General features: G+C 41.1%; 3 protein-coding genes across 9 annotated transcripts in view; 2 read left to right on the top strand and 1 right to left on the bottom strand.

Annotated features, from left to right (window-relative positions):
- Positions 1–4797, bottom strand: part of slc25a17l (solute carrier family 25 member 17-like) — a 17525-nt gene extending 12728 nt beyond the window's left edge. For both annotated transcript variants that reach the window (XM_077533133.1, XM_077533134.1), the window contains exons 1-8: positions 4674–4797; positions 3571–3876; positions 3385–3445; positions 2100–2166; positions 1862–2016; positions 1653–1769; positions 1428–1573; positions 1032–1127 (exon numbers count right to left, since the gene is read on the bottom strand). In XM_077533133.1, coding sequence (XP_077389259.1) covers positions 1032–1127; positions 1428–1573; positions 1653–1769; positions 1862–2016; positions 2100–2166; positions 3385–3445; positions 3571–3645 — 717 coding nt within the window. In that variant the 5' untranslated portion in view covers positions 3646–3876; positions 4674–4797. The remainder of the gene's footprint in view (positions 1–1031; positions 1128–1427; positions 1574–1652; positions 1770–1861; positions 2017–2099; positions 2167–3384; positions 3446–3570; positions 3877–4673) is intronic.
- Positions 2491–10160, top strand: anks4b (ankyrin repeat and sterile alpha motif domain containing 4B). 5 transcript variants are annotated; one of them, XM_077533128.1, is made up of 4 exons: positions 2491–3278; positions 3355–4907; positions 5627–5796; positions 8789–10160. In XM_077533128.1, exons 3-4 carry the CDS (start codon positions 5636–5638, stop codon positions 9885–9887), a joined length of 1260 nt encoding a protein of 419 aa, XP_077389254.1. In that variant the 5' UTR covers positions 2491–3278; positions 3355–4907; positions 5627–5635; the 3' UTR covers positions 9888–10160. The 5 variants fall into 5 exon arrangements, with proteins under 5 accessions (XP_077389254.1, XP_077389257.1, XP_077389258.1 ...); XM_077533131.1 differs by lacking the exon at positions 3355–4907; XM_077533132.1 differs by lacking the exon at positions 3355–4907 and having other exon boundaries at positions 2502–2607.
- A 1875-nt stretch (positions 10161–12035) lies between these two features.
- Positions 12036–20501, top strand: LOC144026522 (kelch-like protein 24). Of its 2 annotated transcripts, none has more exons than XM_077533182.1 (12): positions 12036–12113; positions 12419–12685; positions 12801–12935; positions 13662–13853; positions 14830–14973; positions 16214–16400; positions 16517–16663; positions 17664–17792; positions 17967–18143; positions 18330–18476; positions 19403–19568; positions 19925–20501. In XM_077533182.1, the coding sequence occupies exons 2-12, from the start codon at positions 12440–12442 to the stop codon at positions 20097–20099; spliced, it is 1845 nt and encodes a 614-aa protein (XP_077389308.1). In that variant the 5' UTR covers positions 12036–12113; positions 12419–12439; the 3' UTR covers positions 20100–20501. The 2 variants fall into 2 exon arrangements, with proteins under 2 accessions (XP_077389308.1, XP_077389318.1); XM_077533192.1 differs by having other exon boundaries at positions 19943–20501.
- Positions 20502–22852: the final 2351 nt, after the last annotated feature.

Genomic DNA, 22852 nt, shown 5'->3' on the forward strand with positions numbered 1-22852 from the left:
GAATTTATCGGGTAATGTGACAGCGCAACTGTCGTGTAAAACAAAAAAATCGCGTAGTCTGAGCTCAGCATTAGTCAGCATGTCCCAGGAGAGGTTATTGATTGGCTAACTTAGGGCAAACATACGGTAAACCAATCAGAGACAGTCTGACAGAGTAGGGCGGGTCTTACCAGCATGGCTGTACAAACACACAAACGCAGTTTACGGCTACACACACATACACACACACACACACACAAAACTCCGGTAGAACAAACACCAACACACGCTGCAAAGGCAAGTGCGCCTGAAACTCACAGTGGAGGCTTTGCAGGGTGGAAATACAAACACTACTTTGAATTCCTGCGGCTAAAGGACGCTAAAAACATTTTACAATAAACAAGTTCATTGATATTGATTAAAATATTTTAACAGTAATGTTGCCTGGAAGGAACTCAACTTCCCCTAGCTAACAATCCTCCTTGGATTGTAAACTAGAGGATAATCATTGAATATTACTTCTGCTGGTTGCAACCAACTAATGCAGTCCATTTTGCCTCTGTTTTCAGACTCAATCAATAAATTGATCAACCTCACAACTGACCAACTATCAAAGGGTAACAACACTCCACAGGACTGACAATTCTCTTGGCTAAATCCACAGATGTCCATTCCTTAGTGAGGCTTTGTGCTCAGTCAGTAGTTTGATTGAACGATTTATATTTAACAACGGGGTATATGCCACAGACAAGGCGGGACTTCCGACTTCTCATCGACGGGTGCGAGTGTGTAGTGTGTCTGTCAATTGTCCAAAGGACTTCAGAGAGCTGAGATGCCCTGCGCGCTCCCGCCCATCGAAGGGAGCGTGCGGTTGGGGGGGCGCAGGGTTAGGGGTGCGAGTGTTGGAATGCGGCCCACACGTCGCAAACTGGAACGGAATCAAAGCTGATGTGCAAAAACACCGAAGTCCCGAATCTTCCGTGGCATATACCACATTGAAGAAACTAAAATAGAGAAATTTTATTGAATTTTCATACAATCCAGTATTTTACCCTGAGTATGGCTTGAACTGTCTGCAGTGGATATGTGGCAGTGGTTGCGATGGCTTTGGCAACAGCTCCGATCAGGAAGATCTCCACAGATGATATCTGTGGAAGAGTGCCATCTCAGTTGTCATCATAATACTATTTAAAGCATTTAATAAATACATTTTCATAATACTAGGAACCAATGGAAAGACTGGCCAGCCTATTTCTAGCATATACATGCATGGAAACGACCGAAACTATTGTAAGCAGATACTTTCAAGATGCAAAACCAACCCTCGAAATAGTGATCATCTTTTGTCATGTTACAATGAATGTTTGATGTTAAAGTGCATTTTCTGAAAGCCCAAAATCCATTAAGTCTTGTAAGTCCAATTCATTTAATTGTTAGTTTCTGCTCACCTTCCTGCCTCCTTTCCCCGCCCTCCTCTTCATGGATTCATAGAACATGAACTGCACAGCTGGGTTTAAGACGAGGATGAGTGAGGGCAGTGTGCCGTTCCACAGCGTCTCCACCCCCTCGCTCGCTATAATCTGGGAGAATGCATCTGAAGAAGGAAAACCAAAAAAACATAACCCTGAGTACCACAGAAAAGGTTTGATTGAACGTTGACAAGCTGCACACACCAAAAATGCCCTTGTAGTGCGTCTGATGAAGGTCCTCATTTCTAAATTTGGCCCCCTGGAGCTTCAGACGAGTGTTGACCACCCACATTGGCGTGGTAAGTATCACATTCACAGCCCCTGCGTGAGCAATAAAGACAAATGGTTTCCATGGACATAATTATGGTGGTGACAACTTCAGCCTGGAACAAATGCACTTTCTATTATTTCACCTGATATGATGCCCATGAGCAGGTCTTTGCCGAGTCTCGACTGCTGTGGCCCTACGGCCGTCAGCCTCTTCAGTGTGTTGAAAGTGTAGAAGTAGACAAAGTTGGAGCAGCAGAGGCTGGAGATGACCGGGAACCAGCCTCTGTACAAAGCCAGTCTGCAAGGACATATTATTCGGACAGGTTAAGTCATCTATGCACGTCACTATTATGCATTACTCGAATTCAACAGTGTACTTACACGCCTTCTTCCTGAGCTATCTCAGCCAGGATGACTGGGGTGGATTTGGACTTTCTACTTTCATCAACTAAAAATCACATCAAAAACCACAATATAATAGTGAGTAAGACAATAGATGGAGTAAATTATCCACCCATGAATGCAGGACAAACATAGAACCTCAATAATATTAACTTTTTGAGGGAGTCAATTTTTTGTGGGGAAAAAAAAAGTAAGTTTGCCATTCATTTTATGTTCTTATATAGTTTGTTTTTTTTTTTCACTAGAAAAAAAAAATCACAGTATGTGGTCATTTTGTTATTTGCTTCAAACCCTTTGTTGTCGAGGTTGCATAGCAAGTCGAGCTGCAGACTCAAGGGCGAGTGGAGCTCCACCGGAAACACGTGACATCCAAAGCGCAACCGAAAACACGTTGCCTCCATTTGAGTGAAACGACAAAACTCCACTTAAACGAAGCGTGACATACAACGTTCTCAAAGTCGGAAACCAATGTTAAGGATGCCACACGGTGACGATATGGTGCAATAACGCTACGTTGCTTTCTGTGGCACTGCGCTACAACTTTGGAGTTCAAGTGGAAGTCACATGTTTCCGGGGGCACAGTCATGGGCAAGTGGAGCTCCATTGTTAACACATGGCGTCCCACGAACGCGCCAGCAACCATCTTTTAGTTTACACTGAACTATAGTCAAAAATACAACACAACTTCATGTTCGTTAGGGTTATGGTTATTGGGTTACGGTTATCGTTAGACTTAGAAATTGTAAGGAGAGAAGTGGAGCTCGGATACACATGACCTCCACTTGAACATCAAAGTTGTAGTGCAGTCTGCAGCTGGAGAGACCCACCTCTAGGATACTGGAGCTTTTATACATGTATTGAGAAATTTATTATGAAAAATGTGATATACTGTAGTTCTGCAAATAGTGGTCAATGTGGGGGGTGGTCAACACTCGTCTGAAGCTCCAGAAGTATACATTATTTATAATGAACTACTTATGTCAAATAAAATTGCAGAACAAAAATAAATGGGACGAAAGAAATGCACCATAACAGTAGGAGCCAGCATACTAGCACGTCTAATAATAAGTTAGCTGCCGGTAACGTAAACAACAAGTGGTACGCTAAAGACGATCTTTCCTCCTGAGCAGAGAGAAGAGAGGACTCAGTCAACATGTGGTTAGTCCTCATGCTTTACTTCCTCATGTTAGAGATTTTGCTTCACTCAGTAGATGTATGTGTATTTTTCTGACAGGAGAATGGCTTGTTTTCAGGATGAACTCACCCTGTAGACGACTTTTAGCTGTGTCCAAAGGGAAAAAGGTGGTCATCGCTGTCACGCTGCCCTGAAATTCCATAAAGTAAAGCGTAATAAACGAGATTCACAATCAGCTGAAAGTTACAAACCGAAATAATAGGCACAAATGCCACGCCGTGTCTTGTTATCGTACTTTATCTGCCTTCCACTCACCAATGCACCTGCCACAGCGTGGACCAGAGTCTCGTAAGACAGCAGGCCGACCGGTGAGCTTCCATTAGTGGACATACTGACAGCTCTCCCTGGTCACGGCACACGGTTGGTTTGGCAAGACCTTGGCTGAGTCTTGACCGTCTGGCTTGCTGAGTAAATAGTCGTTAGTAGTCAAACATTTACATGCAAACTGTCATATAAAAAGAAAGAAGCAGGAAATAAGACAGTTGTTAACTCCCCCATTCATTTGGCTTCCGCATTCCTTCTTCGTGGCGCACATAAAGCGGAATTACCCACCAGCGCCGTCTAAGGAGTTGACGAGGGAAATACACCACATAGATTAGGACAGACAGACAGACATACATAGATAGATAGATAGATAGAGTAAAGATAAACAAATAAATACTTAAAATCACTTAAATTGTCGGCCCTGAATCTATAATCTGAGTTCCGAACTGGTTGCCAGCCAATCGCAGGGCACACAGAGACGAACAACCATCGACACGCACAAGCACACCTCACCTCGGGACAATTCAGAGCGTTCAATTAACCTGCCATGCATGTCTTTGGAATGTGGGAAGAGACCGGAGTGCCGGGAGAAGACCCAAGATGGCACGGGGAGAACATGCAAACTCCACCCAGGAAGGCTGAAGCCGTGTGTCTATATGTGCTGTCAAAGTTAAAGCATTAACTCATTGATTAATCACAAAATAATATCGCCTTAATCATGTATTAACGTAGATTAATCTCACTATTATTTTGACCGCAGATGGTCCTTAGCTTGACAGCGGATGGTTACATTAAAGGTAGTACAGGTTGTGTTTGAGCAATAAACATAACTAAGTGCATTAAATTAAAGCATGTAATGTCAGGGGTATGGCAAATCGAGGACTCAGGTGCAGAGATTTTAGCCCACCAAGGCAGATGTTTATTAAACAAAAACCACCTCACTCTGAGGGGGAAAACAAAAACAAGGGCTATGAAAAGACAAACTAAGGGCGCTCCAAAAGGGAGGATGTCTAAACTACAACAAAAGAACCAAAGGCACTCCTAAACTAAAGACTAAACTGTGGCTTTGACAAATACAAACAAAAGTTTCTCACATGAGGCAAACAATAGCAAGACTGCGGCTCAAGGCTGTGGCTGGGCTTTGGTGATCAAGACGAAACACTTTGGCACAAGACAGGGGAGACGCAGACTATTTAACACATGAGGGTAATGGGAAACAGGTGGACACAATCAGGAATCAGGGTTGACACTGACACCACATGAGGAAGGGCAAGTGACCTGAAACGAGAGGAGAGTCAGGATCTTCAAAATAAAACAGGAAATGACAAGTAAGAAAAAACACTCGACACAACCTCATCGCGGTGTGACATGTAATAAATGTTTGCATATGCCATTCGGATTATTTGTTCATGTCAAACAGTGCGTTCATTTTTATTTATTTATTTATTTATTTATTTATTTATTTATTTATTTATTTATATATTTATTTTAATTATGCAAGGGGGGAAAAAAGAAGATGAGAGAATGTGAAGTGGATCAAAATGTTTAAGATGTCCTCATAATATTAAAAGTCGAAAGAATTAACATACAACAGGTACTCTTCAAATTTGGCGGGCAAACAAAATTGATAAAAAGCCTTTTTAATTACGTGATTAATCGTGATTAATCAAATTCTAAAATGTGATTAATCTGAGTAAAAAATGTAATCGTTTTGACAGGTCTAATATTTATTTATTTAAAATGACAAATACATTTGAATTCACCAATATTAATGGGGAAATGGTATTTATTACACTTGTCATAGAAGAGTATTAAAGAATGGAATGGAATCAGAAAAGCAGGCCTGCAGCAAGCTAATTGCCACATAATGGGAGGTTTATGCATGTGCATGAGCAGACAGCACTGGACTGGACTTTGCAATTGTTTTATGGCTCTGTGCTGCTGACATGTCGACGCCCTGCATGAGCTCACTTGGTCTGAAGGCTTTGTGCTCCTGACGGAGGTGAAGAATTTATTTCTGCTCTCTCTCTCTTTTTCATTCTGGAAGAGGACAGCCATGTCTCGGTACCACAAGGCAGCCATAGACGGTTACCTGGACCTTTTGAAGGAGGCCACCAGGAAGGACCTGAATTCTCCGGACGAAGATGGCATGACGCCCACGCTGCTGGCTGCTTTTCATGGACATGTGGATGCGCTTCAGCTCATATGCAGCAGAGGGTGAGAAATTGAATGGAACCGAATGTTCTTCGCCACTTGGATTCATATACAGAATATCTCTTTTTGTGTTTTATAGATTTATTTGGATTTAAATAAATGAAGGGGTTGGTGAGGTGGCCTTGATGATTGTCCCTTGGGGGGTGGGCAATTACATTAACTTCGTAGCTATTCCAGGAGTCGGAAAAGGCAGTAAAAGACTGACAAAACTGCTAAATTATCAACACTGACTCATTTGTCACAGCCATGTTGTTAGTGTTCGCACTGCATTACTGTGAGAATGAGTCCAAAGGAGCTTTCAAAAAAATATCATAGTAGTGTTAGTTGTACTGCGACATGAGTCACTTATGGTCATCAAACCAAAGGAAAACTTCATTCCCCTTTTGTGGTAATTTTCTGGTGTAGGGGGCTCCAAATGCTTAGCAAGGGGGACAACAACACAGCAAAACAAAAGAACCCTTCATTCACCCCGAAACGTCCCCATCAGCGCTCATTAAACACCACAAAAGAGCCTGCTCACTAGCCTGGCACGTCATTCTCAAGCTTTCCAGGGGAAGGCGAGGCTCATTTCAGTAACGTGTCCATAAATAATTGGTTCATTGTTCATGACACACACGACAGTTACTGCTGTAATGACTTTTATTACCGGAGCACTGAAGCTCACCTGCAGAGGACTTTACATCTTAATGGCTTACCAATTACTTTTGTAGGTGTGTTATTTTTGAGTGATTTTGTTTGCCTTGTCATGCAATAATCTAAATTTTGAACATTCGCAGCAATAATGATGTAAGGCAACTTTTTCATCCAAGCAGAACATAGAGAAAAATGGAAGGGTGAAAGGCCCCCTTTGGTATTCTCCACCCTTAATTTATTTAAAAAAAAATAAATAAAATAAAAAATAAAAAATGCAGCTCCTGCATTATGTCAATCTCCACAATGAAAGCTAAACCAAGAAAAATCGGTAGAAAGCTGAAATTTTTTTAAACTCAATAATTGGACCTTGACAAGCACCAGAAACATTTTTTTTTTTTTTAATTACCGGTAGTTTTATTCTAATACAAATTATTTCTATTTTTTTTTCTACATGTAATTTTTTTTTTTTTTTGCTACAACTACATATTTTTTACAGGTACAAGTTACTTTTGCACCATATGTACCTCAATATTATTCACCTTTAAATCATACTTGATTCATTTAGCCATTTCAGGAGTAAAAAGTTAATATTTTGTCTAGAATTAATTTATTATCGTTCATGTACAATTAAAACCTTTAATTAAAAATACAGTTTTCCCACTTACTGTTGACTGAAATTTACAGGTACTCCAGAAACAGGTAACAACCAGTACGGTTTACCTGTTTCCTGTTTTTGGTTATGTGACGCAAGCAAACTGAGCCTTTTTTTTTAAAAGTACACACACAAAGATGGTCTCACCCGGATGTGGGAAGTGAACCCACGCCACCTGCATCGAAGGCAAGCGACGGTATCACTCATAAAACTGAGTCATGAGAGACTGTCCATCCATTTTCTTGACCGCTTATTCCTCACAAGGGTCGCGGGGGCTGCTGGCGCCTATCTCAGCTGGCTCTGGGCAGTAGGCGGGGGACACCCTGGACTGGTTGCCAACCAATCGCAGGGCACACAGAGACGAACAACCATCCACACTCACAAGCACACCTAGGGACAATTCGGAGCACCCAATTAACCTGCCATGCATGTCTTTGGAATGTGGGAGGAGACCAAAGTACCCCGAGAAAACCCACGCGGGCACGGGGAGAACATGCAAACTCCACCCAAGAAGGCCGGAGCCTGGACTCGAACCGGAGTCCTCAGAACTGGGAGGCGGACGTGCAAACCACTCGCCCACCGTTCCGCTCCCATGAGAGACTTGTTATTACCTACTTTAAATGATGTCATCATCAGCAAGTGGCAAAATGTGTTAAAAAGTATTAATTGTACATGAAAAATAATAAAGTTATCAAATTAATTCTAGACAAAATATTAACTTTTTACCGCTGAAAATGGCTATAATAAGTCATGTATCTTAAGACCTTTTTGGGGCCTATTTTAGTCGTCAGATTCTTTGCATATGAAACATGTTACACGTTCTGAGTGTCTGTGAGGGCTTGAAAGGTTTCTGAATTACTTTTGTGATGTGATTGGATTGAAGTAAGTCAGGGGGCGTGACCAGTAGATGATGAGCATGAGTATGTGTCTGGCTGGTTGCAGGGGAAAAGGGTTGAGCAAAAAAGTAGTTGGATGTTTTTTTTTTCTGACATTAACGATCCATTTTCATAATAAAGATGATTTTGAAACAGTATCTTGAAAGCAGATGCTACACAATACTGTGTCTTGTATCTGTTACAAGAGGGTGTTTGATGAATTTGCTGTTTGTCAGCTAGCGTTAGTTATTAGTTATTTCAGTGCACTTGTACTTTTGTTATATTTAAGGATAGGGCTGGGCGATTTTGCCTAAAAATAAAATCTCCAATTTTTTTTCACAAAAAAAATCGATTTACGATTTTTTTCTCATTTATTTTATTTATTTATTTTAAGAAAACAAGTACAAATGACATAACTCAAAGTAATATTTGCTTTTATTTTATCAAATAAAAACTTCCCTTTCAAAATTAAAGGCCCAGTATGCCGGTTTCACTCAGGAAAATGCACTTTTAAAATACAGGATGTACACACTTTAACGTTCTCTCAGTCTACACATCTGTGTTTGTTAATCTTTGGTGGTGATTTCGTCCTAACCCCCTGTTTGTTTGTTTTTAACACTGCTTCCAAAAACATGAATGTTAGGTTCAGTGAAGATTCTAAATTGTCCTTTGGTGTCATTGATTGATTGGTGACCAGTCCAAGGTGTATGCCACTTGATCAAAGTCAGCTGGGATAGGCTCCAGCCCACCCGCGATGCTAATAAGGATAAGCGGTATGGATATTTTGGAATAATGATGTAATACTTTGTCTCACAAAAGTATTTGTGTGTGACAGGGGAGACCCCAACAGAAGTGACATCTGGGGAAACACGCCGCTGCACCACGCCGCCGCCAACGGCCACATGAACATCCTCAGCTTCCTCGTCAGTTTCGACGCCAACCTGTTCGCCCTGGACAACGAGCTGCACACGGCGATGGACGTGGCTGCCTCGCGGGACCGCATGGAATGTGTGCGCTTCCTGGACGTCGCCACCTCCCAGCAGACCAACCAGAACCCAAAAAGGGTTGCCAGGTTAAAGAAAGAGGCCAACAAAGAAGCGGAGAAACGGGTGAAACTTTGCGAGAAGGTGAAGAGGCGACACCAAAGCAAGATGGATAAGATGTACCGCGGGGCGGACACTGCTGGGTCTGCTTCAGAGGCCAGCGACACGTCGGCCTTGTCTAGCGTCGGCTCCGTGACTGGAGTCAACGAGCAGTTCTCCAAGCTTATCGCCTCCGAAAAATCCGGCTCACTGACAGCCAGGTTGAAAGGCACACTGCAAAAGAGCCTTGGCAGGAAAGAAAAGGACACTCTTCAGAGATCTACAGCAGATAGCAACGTCATTTTCCTCAAGCAGGAGGATGCGGCGTCAGAGAATCCGCAGTTTTTGGATGTTTTCAACGAGCAGGACGAGAGGATGCTGGAAGATGAAGACGAGGCTGGCTACGGAGACGATGAAGTCAAACAGTCGATCTTCAACAGGCCTGGTCTAGGCGGTCTCATTTTCATGAAGAGGATGAGCCTGGAGACAGACGACGTTGCAACTGGGAACAATGAAAACCTCGGCTACCTCGTTCAGGGAGAGGAAGAATCCTCTGCCTTAGAGGGCAACCCTGACGCAGAGGTCCCATGGGAGCAGGACGACCTGGGTTTGGATGACGATGAGGAGGAAACATCTCCACTTGATGCATTCTTGTCATCCATCTCCTTGACCGAATTTGCCCTGGCGTTCACCAGAGAGCACCTGGACCTGGATGCGCTCATGCTCTGCTGCGACGAAGACCTGAAGAGCATACGCATCCAGTTGGGGCCTCGAAAGAAGATCCTGGAAGCTGTTGCGCGTCGCAAGAATGCGCTAGAGAGACCGGGTGCTATGGGAGACAGTTGCCTGTGAGAACATCAATAAAATATGACGCTTGCAATCTGTTGTTTGATGCACTGTACAACAGATGACTCAGTGATCATCAAACAAGATTATCTCTTGCCCGGGAAAGGCCCGCCACACACCATGTTTTCCATCATTGACAACAGCCTCACAAAATATCCACTCTGTCTCGTTATTCTCAACTGGCCTCCCTCTTCTTCCTTGACAATTGCGCCATGATTTTATGGTAAAAAATAAATAAATAATTGAATATGGAATGTAAACCTGTCTCTTCTAGTCAAGTTCAAAGACAATCAGAAATGTTTTTTTTAATCAATGATTTGATTAATGCACATGTAAAACATTCATACTGGGGACAACCTTTTAATGAATAAATGTCTATAATTTGAATTTCTTTGGCTCTATGACATTACAGCAAGACACCTAATTGAACTCATGTGATGTTAAATAAAAACAAAAAAATACTGCAGATAATTTCAGGTGATTGATGAAGTAGCCTGTTGTTGCCTGTTGTAGCCTGATGAACAGGGCGACAGGTTTGACTTGTTACTTGTTCGAGATGTAACGATATGGATAATATCGTATCATCGTGATATTAAAACTGCCACAATATCGTCGTCGTCATGTTCACAATATTTAAAAGGAACACATCAGTTAAAAAAAAAAAAAAAAAAGTCAGGTTGATTTCTATTTGTGCAGTTCTAGCACCCTCTGGTGGCTAGTTTATCCATCCATTTTTTAAACAACATTTTCCTCACAAAGGTCGCAGGGGGTGCTGGAGCCTATCTCAGTGGCTATGGGCAAGTAGGCAGGGTACACCCTGAACTGGTCGCCAGCCAATCGCAGGTCTAGTTTATTAGTGCAATTTAATTTACTTTAGGGATGTTTTGGCCATCTATGTTTCACATCTATGCTAATGGTCAGGTGAAAGGGAACGTAATGTGCTTGTGAACCGAGTCAGTATGGGGAGGAACTCCATATGTGCGTGCAATAGCAAGTAAGTGCCTCAATATTAAGTCTTATGAGAGAGTGTAGGTTGTTATTATGTATTGCTGTAATTTACAAAAGCACAATCTTGTTGTGGACTTTCTTTTTTAGTATGAGCTCACTTTTTTTTTCTTTTTTTTTTAAATAATATTGTGACCTTTATTAGTATCGCCAACCGCCCCACAATATCATGATAATTATAGTATCATGACCTTTATATTGTGATATCGTATTGTGATGTTTGGATATCATTACATCCGTACTTGTCACTCTGTACCTACTTTAACGTTGCAGGGGTGAGGATGCAGTCATGAATTTTTGCTATATGTTGCAAGTAAAAAAAATTGTTACAAATTAATGCAAACAAGCTTCAGATGTACCACCACTTGAGTAAAGTGGGAAAAAAAAAGACTTGTAAAGCAATGCACTCAACATGTGGGCCAATGAGCCACCATCACCGATGTTCTTTCTGTCATCTTATGAACAGGACAAACAGAGGTCATCACAGAGGTCAGGTGGGTGCTGGAGCCCATCAGCTGGCTTTTAGCGTGCTCAATTAATCTGCCATGCATGTCTTTGGAATGTGGGAGGAAACTGGAGTACCCGGAGAAACCCACACAGGGAGATTAGAACACAAACTCCACCCAAGAAATCCAAAGCCTGGACTCAATCTCACGTCCCTTGCACTAGAGGCGGACGTGCTAACCAGTGCAGTGAACCACCGTGCTGCCACCGTCAAATATACTAATACAAATTTGAAACACTTCAAGGGGCATGGACAGATGTGTCTATACCAGGGATGTATAGTGACAGGCAAGTGTCAATACAATTAAATGCTCTCCCATTAGATTACAACAATAAACTTGTGCGTGTTTACACCTGCTGCCATTCATATAACACCGGCTTCCTTCCTGGGGCTCAGGGCCTTCCCGTCAACTTTATGTTCAGTTAAACAGGCCCAGATTTCACACCAAATAAATTAACGAGCAAAAGGGAGTACATGGTTTCTGTGACATTTATTTGTTTCTAAATGTAAAATTGGTGCCTTACTGCACACAAAAAAAAGGTAAGGAAATTGGAAACACGGGTTCTGTTGCACTACACTTCTTTGCCGATGAGTGACAGTAATGAGCCCGTAAAGGTGTTCGGCAACGGTCTATAAAAGGAAGAAGAGGCAGCATTTTTGCCGTTTACCTACCTCGATCACAAGCGTTTGTTGGCAGTGTTGCTTCACGATTATGCCTACAGGTAATTTCGCCCTCTCATTTTGAAGTTCTTAATGTCGCCGCTTCATTAAAATGATGGGAGAAAATTAACGAGTACGTAAAACTGGCAGCCAAACTCTTTTTGTTGCATTGCTAACTTAAGCCTAATTAGTGAGCGAACTAACAAGCCAATCGAGCCTCGTTAGATGTTAAAATTGAACATTTTTCTTTAATATATCGATTTTTCATGATTTTAGAGCACGTATTTTAGAGTGTAGTGTACCCAGTAGTTGAAGTGTTTTTAAAAGTGTCTCTTTGTTTCCCTCTGCTTCTCGATCCGACTCGCAGGATTTCTCGTCAGCGTCTAAAATGTCTGAAATTGTGGCAGCCAACTCTCTGGCCAACATCCTGGATGAGACAGAAACCCCCACTTCTCCGGCGTCCCCGGATGGCGAGGACTACCTGTTTATGGAAGCCCAGCATCCCAATACAGTCCTGCAGGGCCTCAACACCCTCCGGCTCGACAACTCCTTCTGTGATGTCATGCTGTGCTGCGGGGGACAAGAGTTCCCCTGTCACCGCATCGTGCTGGCCTCCTTCAGCTCTTACTTTCAGGTACACCTGAGGAGAGATCACCACAAAGTGCCTTTGAGGCTTCCCCTTTCCCCTGGTGATGATGAACTAACTGTGGCTCTTGTGCTTGGCTTGTCCCCTTGCTGACCCCCACCAGACAATGTTTACCACTGACCTGAAGGAGTCCAAACAGGAGCGGGTGGCCATCAATGGAGTAGAGCCGCAGATGGTTGGCATGCTGGTCAGCTATGCCTACACGTCAGCGGTCTACATTTCCAAAGCAAATGTCCAGGTAGGCTTTGCCCACTTGTGTTTGTTTCGATTTTTGTATAAAACATCTTCCAAATGTTGGTCACGCCAGGCTTCAGCACACTTCGCAAGAGCACAGTGGAATGAAAGAATTGTGAATTTGTCATTTACTTTGACTTTTGTGTCTTTATTTCTTTCTTTTTTTTTCTTTAATACTCTATACATAGTTGTCGAACTCTTGTCCTTGAGGGCCTTGAGGTTTCCCTCCTCACACACAGCTGAATCAAATAATCAGGATTGTTATCAGGTTTCTGTAGCGCTCTCTGATTTAATCAGGTATATTTGAGGAGGGAAACCTCTAAAACGGGGTTCACCAATTCCGGTTCTCGAGGTCCGGAGTCCTGCAGGTTTTAGATGTTTCCGCCTACCAACACACCTGATACTCCAGATCCTGATCAGGCATGCTGAAGAGCTGATTTTATGAATCAGGTGTGCTAGTGGGCGGAAACATCTAAAATCTGCAGGACCCTGGACCTCAAAGGACTGGAATTAGTGAATCCTGTTCTGAAACATTCAGGACTGCATCCCTCAAAGACCTGAGTTTGACACCTTTGCGACTAGCATGGGAAGAATATGGTACTATGAATCATTTCCAGCATACCACACGTTTAACCATTGATAAGTGTCCCACAGCAAGCTCAACAGAATTACACTATTTGGTGGAAAAATATGACTTAACAATTTACAAATGCTACTCGTCTCTGTTCAGGCACTGCTTGCCGCGGCCAATCTGCTGGATGTGATGGCCGTGCGAGAGGCCTGCTGCCGGTTCATGGAACGTCAGATGGACGAGATGAACTGTGTGGGGATCCACTGCTTTGCTGAGGCCCACTCCTGTAAACTGTTGGAAAAACAAAGCATGAACTACATTCTCGAGCACTTCAGCAGTGTTTGCCAACAGGTGAGAGGCAGGTGGTGCCACCGCAGCAGCTGTGCTGTAACGATTTATCGAATAATTCACAACTCACTAATACCTGGACCCTGCACTTTTTTGTATTGTGTGTTGGTATTGTGTATTAATGCATAATTATTTTTATCCTGTTGTTCAGTTGATGGGATAATCAGAATATTCTGAAAATATTCAATGGCTGCTGCCCTAATAGTGGCGTTATGATTCATTCAGTAAGTACATGAGGTTCTCGCGTGACTGAAACATTGCACAATTACTTTTTGAGCGGCAGTATAATTATACTACACTAAGAAGACCTGCTCAGTTACTGCCGTACTTACTATTTTGTGTTTGTGGCCTATAAGTCTTTTCATTATTTAATGTTGTTCTATATTCACTCGTGCAATAGTGATGCGTTCTGACTTGGTTGTAACTGGTTCGGATATCATCACGGCTGGAATGGAAGCCTGTCACATACAAAGTCGCCGGTAACTGTGTAACCAATTACCAATACTTGTATGACCCGAAAGTAGTACTGTTTTTGGACTTCTGCTAAATTCTTCAAGAATCTAACCATCATGAGACATGTCATCACATTTCAGTGTACAGTGGGTCCCTGCCATTTGAGGGGGATAGTGACCGGAGAGTAGCAAAAATCTGCATATAGATCATGTCAGATTAATTGAATTTAAAATTATTTGAATATGCCTTTTCCAACAAAAAGGTTGGGGGTACATGTACAAAACACTCCTTAAAAAAAAAAAAAAAAAAAAAAAAAAAAAAAAAAATGTATATGTATATATATATATTTTTTTTTTAAATTGGAACAAATGGGGCTTAAATGTGTGGCTGCAAGGGTCCACCGTAATAATGTAGTCTCACGCCACTGGACAAAACTAATCAATTGCGTACAATTTGCGTAGAATTACCACTTATCTCGGGCAACATTGGATGTGATACCATTTTGATTTTAAATTCTGTCTTTCAGGAGGAGTTCTTGACCTTGTGTGTGGACAAACTAACTGAAATCCTTGCCAGTGACCACCTCAATGTATGCAGAGAGGAGCTGGTGTTTGAGGCCGCCATGCTGTGGCTAAATAAATGCCCAACTCGCAAGCAGAGCTTTGACAAGGTCAGAGTAAAGTATACAGTATGTAATTACATACTGCATATATTGCATGTGGTGGAATTTAAACACTGTAATTTAGGGCTGGACGATTATGGGAAATAATCACAATTATTTTAAGATTTAAATCACGATTAATAAAATGATTCATTGATTTTTAAAACTTTTTTTTTATTTACTACTAAAAGCCAAGTACTCAAAACTATAATAGCCTTATGCCCATCCATCCCTCCACGTTGAACACTTTATTCTTGAATAATTTACATTTTTGTCAAGTATACCATTACTTATAAATATATGAAAATCCTTCCTCTTGCATTTTCATTCTTTATTTTCAAACTTAAGCATTACTCTCTCTTTATTTATCATATTTATTTTATCTTATATTATTTTCCCAAGTCTGGGGACTTCGTGGGCTAACCTGGGACCTCAGGGATTGTATTTTGTGCTATGTCATGTGGAAATGTGTGTTGGTATGACCAAAAAATAGTCCTTGGATAAACTTGTATTGTTGAATTTTGAGGAAAGGAAAATTCTGTGAGTAAAATAAAAATACTATATACTAAAACATTATTGCAAAACAAATACTGGGTGTTTTCTGCACGTTTTGGCCTCTTAGGGGCAGTGTGATGCTGTGCATCCATGGCGTACACTCATACAATGAGAACAGAAGAAAACTGCAATTTGAATTCTATGAAAATAACTTTTTTTTTTTTTTTTTTTTTTTTTTTTTTTTTTTTTTTTTTTTTTTTTTTTTTTTTTTTTTTTTTTAGTAGTGTTACCTTACCTGTGGGTATCTTTTGTTTCGTTATTTGAAAGACTATTACTCCCCAAGTTGATGCTAACTTCCTGTTAGCATTTGAATTGGATCCTCCATTCATTTGAATTCACATTAGCGCTAGGCTCGCAATGTGTTAAAAAACGAAGCAAGTCTTGTATTTAAATGTACTCCTGTATGTAATTCTCCCTATTGTGTTTTTAGTTTTACAGTTAACTCCAGCTGGAGTGACATTAAACAGCTTAAAGGACGCTTAGGGACTGCAGAATTGCACTGATTTGCTCAGGGCTAGCTACATGGTGTATTCAGGGTCCTTTCACAACATAGGGACCTTGTGAAGACACCACAGCGTTCTGCACGTTAATCGTTTTTGTTCAATCTTTACGTTTTAACGATCGAAGTAGAAAGCGCAAAAACATTTCAGTTAATCGTCCAGCCCTACTGTAATTTTCACTGTTTTTCCTGAAGGTCTTGGAGCACGTCCGTCTGCCCCTCATCAGCCCCTATTATCTCCATGATGTGATTGAGTCTCTGGATGTGGTGAAAGAGAACCAGGGCTGCCAGAGGCTTATCTCCGAGGCCAAAGACTACATGCTGCTGAAGGACCGCCGAAGGGAGCTCTTCTGCGCCAGGGTACGGCCGCGTCAATCCACAGGTAAACATTTATGCCATTTAAAAATAGTGCTGCTATGTGGGAGTGTTACTTTTCTTACTGTAAAATATTAGTGACTCCCACACATCACATTATCGTGGATGTTTCCATGGTAACAGGGACGTCTGAAGTCATCATAACGGTTGGCGGCGAGGACGACAAAGTGGTGCTGCGCAGCGTGGAGAGCTTCGATCCCGTAACGAATACGTGGAGGGACCATGCCTGCCTGCCCTTCGCTGTGAGCAAGCACGGGCTGGTGGTGTCAGGTGGGCCAGCACTTCACTTCAGGGAACCAAGTAACATGCAAGAGTGTAAAATGAACAACTAAAATATGAGGCTTAGTAATGCATGAATGTTTTGTTTTGTTTTGTTTTTTGTTTTTCCCCACTTAACCGCACCACCCACACCTCCCCGTGTGCTTTACTTCTCCTGTTACTAGATTTGTGAAACTTGACTTGCATTATCCATCCATCCATCCATCTTCTTGGCCGCTTATTCCTCACAAGGGTCGCGGGGGGTGCTGGCACCTATCACAGCTGGCTCTGGGCAGTAGGCAGGGGACACCCTGGACTGGTTGCCAGCCAATCGCAGGGCACACAGAGACGAACAACCATCCAAACTCACAAGCACACCTAGGGACAATTCAAAGCGCCCAATTAACCTGCCATGCATGTCTTTGGAATGTGGGAGGAGACCGGAGTACCCGGAGAAGACGCACGCGGGCACGGGGAGAACATGCAAACTCCACCCAGGAAGGCCGGAGCCTGGACTCGAACCGGAGTCCTCAGAACTGGGAGGCGGACGTGCTAACCACTCGATCACTGTGCCGCCCTTGACTTGCATTAGCCTCCACAAATCATTTTTCTTTAGATGTGGAAACACCTTCCAACATTTCGATGAATTGGTGCTTTTACAACAAAAATGGGAACCATGTTTGCGGCAATGTTAAGAGCTTTCGACATTGATTGCGTCCCACCGAGGTCCTTCTTTCTTGTCATACAAAACAAACAAAAAATGATGTGAAAATGATTCAGCTCATGTTCTCTTAAAGTCACTAGTCACTTTTTTTAAGAGTAGCTATGAGGCTGGCTGGAAAATTCACAAAAAGCACAAAGTTGCAAACATTAACTTCTTTTACTGTCAGGCTGTCAGCACACACCCAAAACTATGGAAGCTGCGAAAAAAATGTAGTTGTTCTGACAAACTGGAATTAATCTATATGATAACATGCCCCCACTAAGACGTGTTCTCATGCCTCCCCTCTAGACTCCATTTTATATTTAGCTGGAGGCGAGTTTCCTGATGGCTCCGCTAGCCGGGAGATGTGGCGTTACGACCCGTGCTTCGACACCTGGATGGAAATGGCTCCCATGAACGCGTCTCGCTCCGAACTTGGTGCGTCTGTCTCAGTGGGTGCCATCATTTAACATCGCAACAGTCAGACTTGTCCCAAGTCTCCATTCGCTCACTGCTTTAGCACTCAATTATCAGAAACCATGAAACTCAGTTGAGCAACTCTCTTTAGCAGCATGATTTGGCTAAATCAAGCATCTCTGTCCTTGCTGGCAGGTCTGGTGATGCTGGACGGTTTTGTGTATGCTGTGGGCGGCTGGGAAGGTCATTCCCGTCTGGCCTCGGTGGAATGCTACAACCCTCACACCAACTCCTGGCAATTCACGGGGTCCGTCAAGATGGCCGTCACAAGTCCTGCTGTTGTGGCGCTGGATGGTCTTCTCTACGTTACTGGTAGGACATGATACTAATGTCCTGTAATTCCTAAGAAAGCACCATCCAAGACAGATTAAAATTACTAACCAGCTTTGTTCGATGAAGTGATCAAGTTCAATTTTTAGTGTGGAAGTCCTGGTGTGAGGGAATGCTTCATTTGACAAGTTCTGAATTCTTACAATGTGCGTTTTGTCCATCTCACAGGAGGAGCTGTGCTTGAAGATGGCGATGGCTCGGATCTCACGCAAGTGTACAACCCCAAAACCGCTACGTGGACAGAAGTTTCGCCGATGCAGATTCCTCGTTCTGGTTCAGCAGCTTGTACACTGAAAGGAAAGATTTACGTCATAGGTACAGTATACACTTGAGTATTAAGTATTAAATGTTATGTTCACAAATTACATTGAACAGAATGAGGACACATTTTGCTTCCCTGTTAGTTGTAAAAATTGTCAAAATTAGTGTTAATTTACATTTTCTTGTAACGCCATAAAAAAATTTTTTTAATGCACGATTAATGACTTTGGAAAGCCTGTACTGGTGGAATTCCAGTGGCAACACAGCAGACACATCGTTGTCAAAATTTAGAAGTAATACATTTCAAAATAATGCATGTATTTTTGGAGACTGGGGTCAAGTTGTATCTTGCAATTTTAAAAATGTGTAGAATTTCACAAGTTACTTCATGTTAAAGATTAGCTAGCTCTTAATAAGAAAAGTAAAATGCACTGAGCTGTCACTCTTACAATTATGCAATTATGCCATCTAGTGGCATATAAATGACCTAAACACAAATCTTTATCACCTGTTTTTTACAGTACAACTTTTTTAATCTTAATTCAATTTTGTGGATTATGAGGTTACTGTACCAATGACTAAAAGATGCAGCCATATTTTTTTTTTAACATTGTTTTCCCCCCCACTTATGTTAACAAGATTATGAAAACTTGTGGAAAAAAATATTATACATTCAGGACAGATATAAAATTTGCGATTAATTGTGAGTTGAAGTCATGCGATTTAATTATGAAAAAAAAAAATAAATTCTTTTGTGTATTTACAAAAGCTCTGTAAAAAAAATAAATAAAAATGTAGTCAAGTCAGTTGCGTGTGCACTACGCCGGCTCCCTCGAGTGGTACACAAAAAAAATCACTGATTTAGTGCTTAAAACTGAATTTGATTTAAAACCAAAAATATGTACTTTTTAGAACTAGCTTGCCTCATCAAGCACATGCTGTTTTTTTTGTGTGTTTTTTTTGTGGTACTTTATTTTAAGGTGGGTGGCACGCCTCGAAGGAAAACACGGACAAGGTGGAGTGTTACAACCCCAAGACCAACCAGTGGACCATGTGCGCCCCCATGAAAGAACGACGCTACCGGCCAGGTGTTGCCGTGGTTGATGGAAAGATCTACGTCCTGGGAGGAGAGGAAGGATGGGACAGGTGAGGTGAAAAACCTTTGCATTCTGTCATGTGAAATTTATGCCTGACTAAAAGAAAAATACAGCCCCCCCCAAAAAAAAATATAAAACTGTGTGAAAATAGTTTGACACATCTCAACCCCCTCCCACCTTTGAGGAGTTGTATCAAAAAGGGGTACCCTTCCCAGGGTTGGGCTGCGTTTTTAATATTTTGAGTCCTTAAATCCGGTTTACTCACAGACTTCCCATGCAATTTTTGGAGCGGGAAGTACCCCCAAACCACGACAGGATACCGACCACATACCCTCCCCCTCCCGTCTTTGTAGCACCCAAGCGCCCCTAAATGTCTTTATAGCACCCCTAAACCTCTGATCCTAGAATCGCCTCTGCTGTTAGATATCACGACACAATCGAGAGATTCTGCGACGAGACCGACACGTGGGAGATTGTTGGGGAGATGCCAACCAGTCGAAGCTGGCTCAGCTGTGTGTCACTCCTGCTGAGGAAAGATGTTTTGTCGCACTACTACCCCAGTGTGCCAAGCGGCAGCTAAGTGATGACGTCCGAGAAGGATGCCTTTCACGCCAACACACACCCTCAGTAGAGACACGGCACTACCATGTTCAGAGCTGTATTTTATTGTTGGTGACATATTTATTTGAACTACATCTGTGAGAATGACATGCTGAAATCTGTTTGCTATCAACAAGATGTTGTATGGGCCAAGAAATACAACTGTGAATATCTTGATAAGGTACCCATGCAGAAATATAAATGTGAGCTGTAATTTGTATTATTATTTTATTTTTTTTGTAAAGATCGTATTAACTTCATCTAGACTATTTTTGTAATTCATGTCAGTAAATTAAATGAAAAGTCACTAATAAAATGTTTAATTATCTTTTAAATGTTTGCCTGTCTAAAGTTTTTCTATTAAAACAGAAATACACTGGTGTGTTTTTTTTTTTTTGTTGTTTTTTTAAATTAACTGCAGCTACCTGTGTCTCTGTTCAAATTCTGATTAAGCACGATTATAGAAAATCGTGCAATTAGTTTAAAACAATAATCGTTTGACCACTATTTGAATATCTATCTGCAATCCCAAACAAAGCCCATTATTAAACCTTCACCCTGGCTTGAAGCTCTACTATAAATTTAAGTCTGTTTAATGTAATTTTAACACCTGTAAAATTAGTAATGGTTTTTATTAGGGATGCACGATAATGCTATTTTCAACCGATACCGATAAAGCAATCATTTAGAAAGTGTTGATAACCGATAACCGTTTGCAAAATTTACTTAAATACAATTGAAATCAAATTGGTCAATAATTATCGGCAGATTTCTCTATTATCCGGGTTATCTGTATGAAATCAAGTTGGTCGATAGGTGCCGATAATTTTCGGCAAATGTCTTTATTATCCCGTTTATCTGTATAACGTCAAGATTGGGTGATAATTATCGGAGGATTTCTCTATTATCTGATTTATCTGTTTGTCAAATAGGTCGATAATTGCCGATAATTATCGGTCACCGATATCGTGCATTCCTAGTTTTTATGTATACTAAATATAATTTTGGCCCACACTAAATTATTCGAATGCCCTTTTCAAGGTTGCAAGAAAATGTATGGATGGCAAGAAGAAAATGTAAGTGGACATCTTATCAATACACCTTTTGTGGACGAGTTATGAAAAGCATTCATTTTTAAAAACATGGGTAGCACCTTCTGCACTATTGAAGAACAAAGACTTAAAGACTACAGCTTCTTGCAATGGGTCATTTGACGTGACCGGTCTGTCATTTACAGTTTGTCCAACCACAGCAAGTGTCATCACTGGGGCAAAAAAGTGGGAGCTGCCCAATCGAGCTCCGTTTTGCTCTTGTCCGTTTCTGTGAATAGCTAAACATGACAGTCAAACCCAAATTTGTGTGATTTCAATGTGTTTTGACTTTAGTCATGTGAACCCACTCATCAGCCACTGTGGGGAGCCAAACACCCTTGGAATTCTGTATATCGACAGTCCAACATAAAAACAGGACCTCAGTACAGCTGAATTGTTTCCAATCACTTGTCACATTATTGGGTATACTGTCAGAATCTAATTGTAGGAAATCATCCATGAAAAAATATTTGGTGCCGTTTTGGTATTCGAGTCGTATCAACAATCAGACCGAGACGAAATTTGGGTTTCTAAATTTCTGAGAGTGGCCAATCTATTGGAAAGGATAATTATGTACAGTTTTTGACAAATCATTTCTGCATCATTTTTTTTAAAGTCATGTTTTGCCTTACTTGTTGATGTATTTAAAATAAAGGCTCCCTGTGACGTGCACTAAACCACAAAACAAAAATGGTTGTAATACTGCTGCTCATATTATCAAAATATCCTCAAGATTAATTTTTAGCTCAGTGATTGGCAAACTTGGGATACATTTTACTTTTTTAATAAACAGATGGGCCAGGTAAATTAGGTCAAATGTAGACAATTTAATAGCATTTTAAACATTTAATAACATCCATTACTAAGTAACCGTTTTAGGGGTGCACCAATGACAATTTTCTGCCTGATCTCCGATCCCAGTTTTTGCCAATCCCGATTTTTTTTTTCATAAACAGCATACACCTTCAGAGTTCCAATCTTATTTTATTGGAAAACATTGAACAATTAAGGAAATCAGGATCGATAAATTGGCCAGACGATCGATCGGTGCACCCCTAAACCATTTATTTAAACGAGCAAAAAAAGAAAAGAAAGAAGATCTATTTTGGTATTTGCTAATTTACAATAGAACACATGAACCAATTGTTGAGATAAATATAATGAATGGGAAAAAATAATTACAGTTTAAGAAAATAGCACGTTCATAACGTTTGTGAGTTGTGAACTATTTCAACAGTAAAATATCAATTGCAAATTTATTCAAAAGGTATTTTAATAATTTATATGTACAGTACCATCTATTAAGTGTGTTTGGTGTATTCGGAAAAATTGTTTATTTGAACCATAATGCCTAATAGTGGATAAACGAATTAATAAATTAATTAAATAAATAAAAAACATTTTAACTAACCAATTTTAATGTAATCAATTGCTACATTAATAAAAATTCACCCCACAGACATACACATGAAAAGACTATAACGTAACCTTGGTTTAGCTCGGTACCTTAAAAAATCGCGCTTACTTCAACACTTTGGAATAAAACAAAAGAAAATAAATCTGTCAGATTCACAGACAGGGCAACCCAGGACAAGACCTCCCATGTTATTTTGTTTTGAGATATCGCGAGAGTATTGAACGA

This window comes from Festucalex cinctus, chromosome 1 (genome assembly GCF_051991245.1).
Source record: "Festucalex cinctus isolate MCC-2025b chromosome 1, RoL_Fcin_1.0, whole genome shotgun sequence".
Classification (NCBI taxonomy): domain Eukaryota; kingdom Metazoa; phylum Chordata; class Actinopteri; order Syngnathiformes; family Syngnathidae; genus Festucalex; species Festucalex cinctus.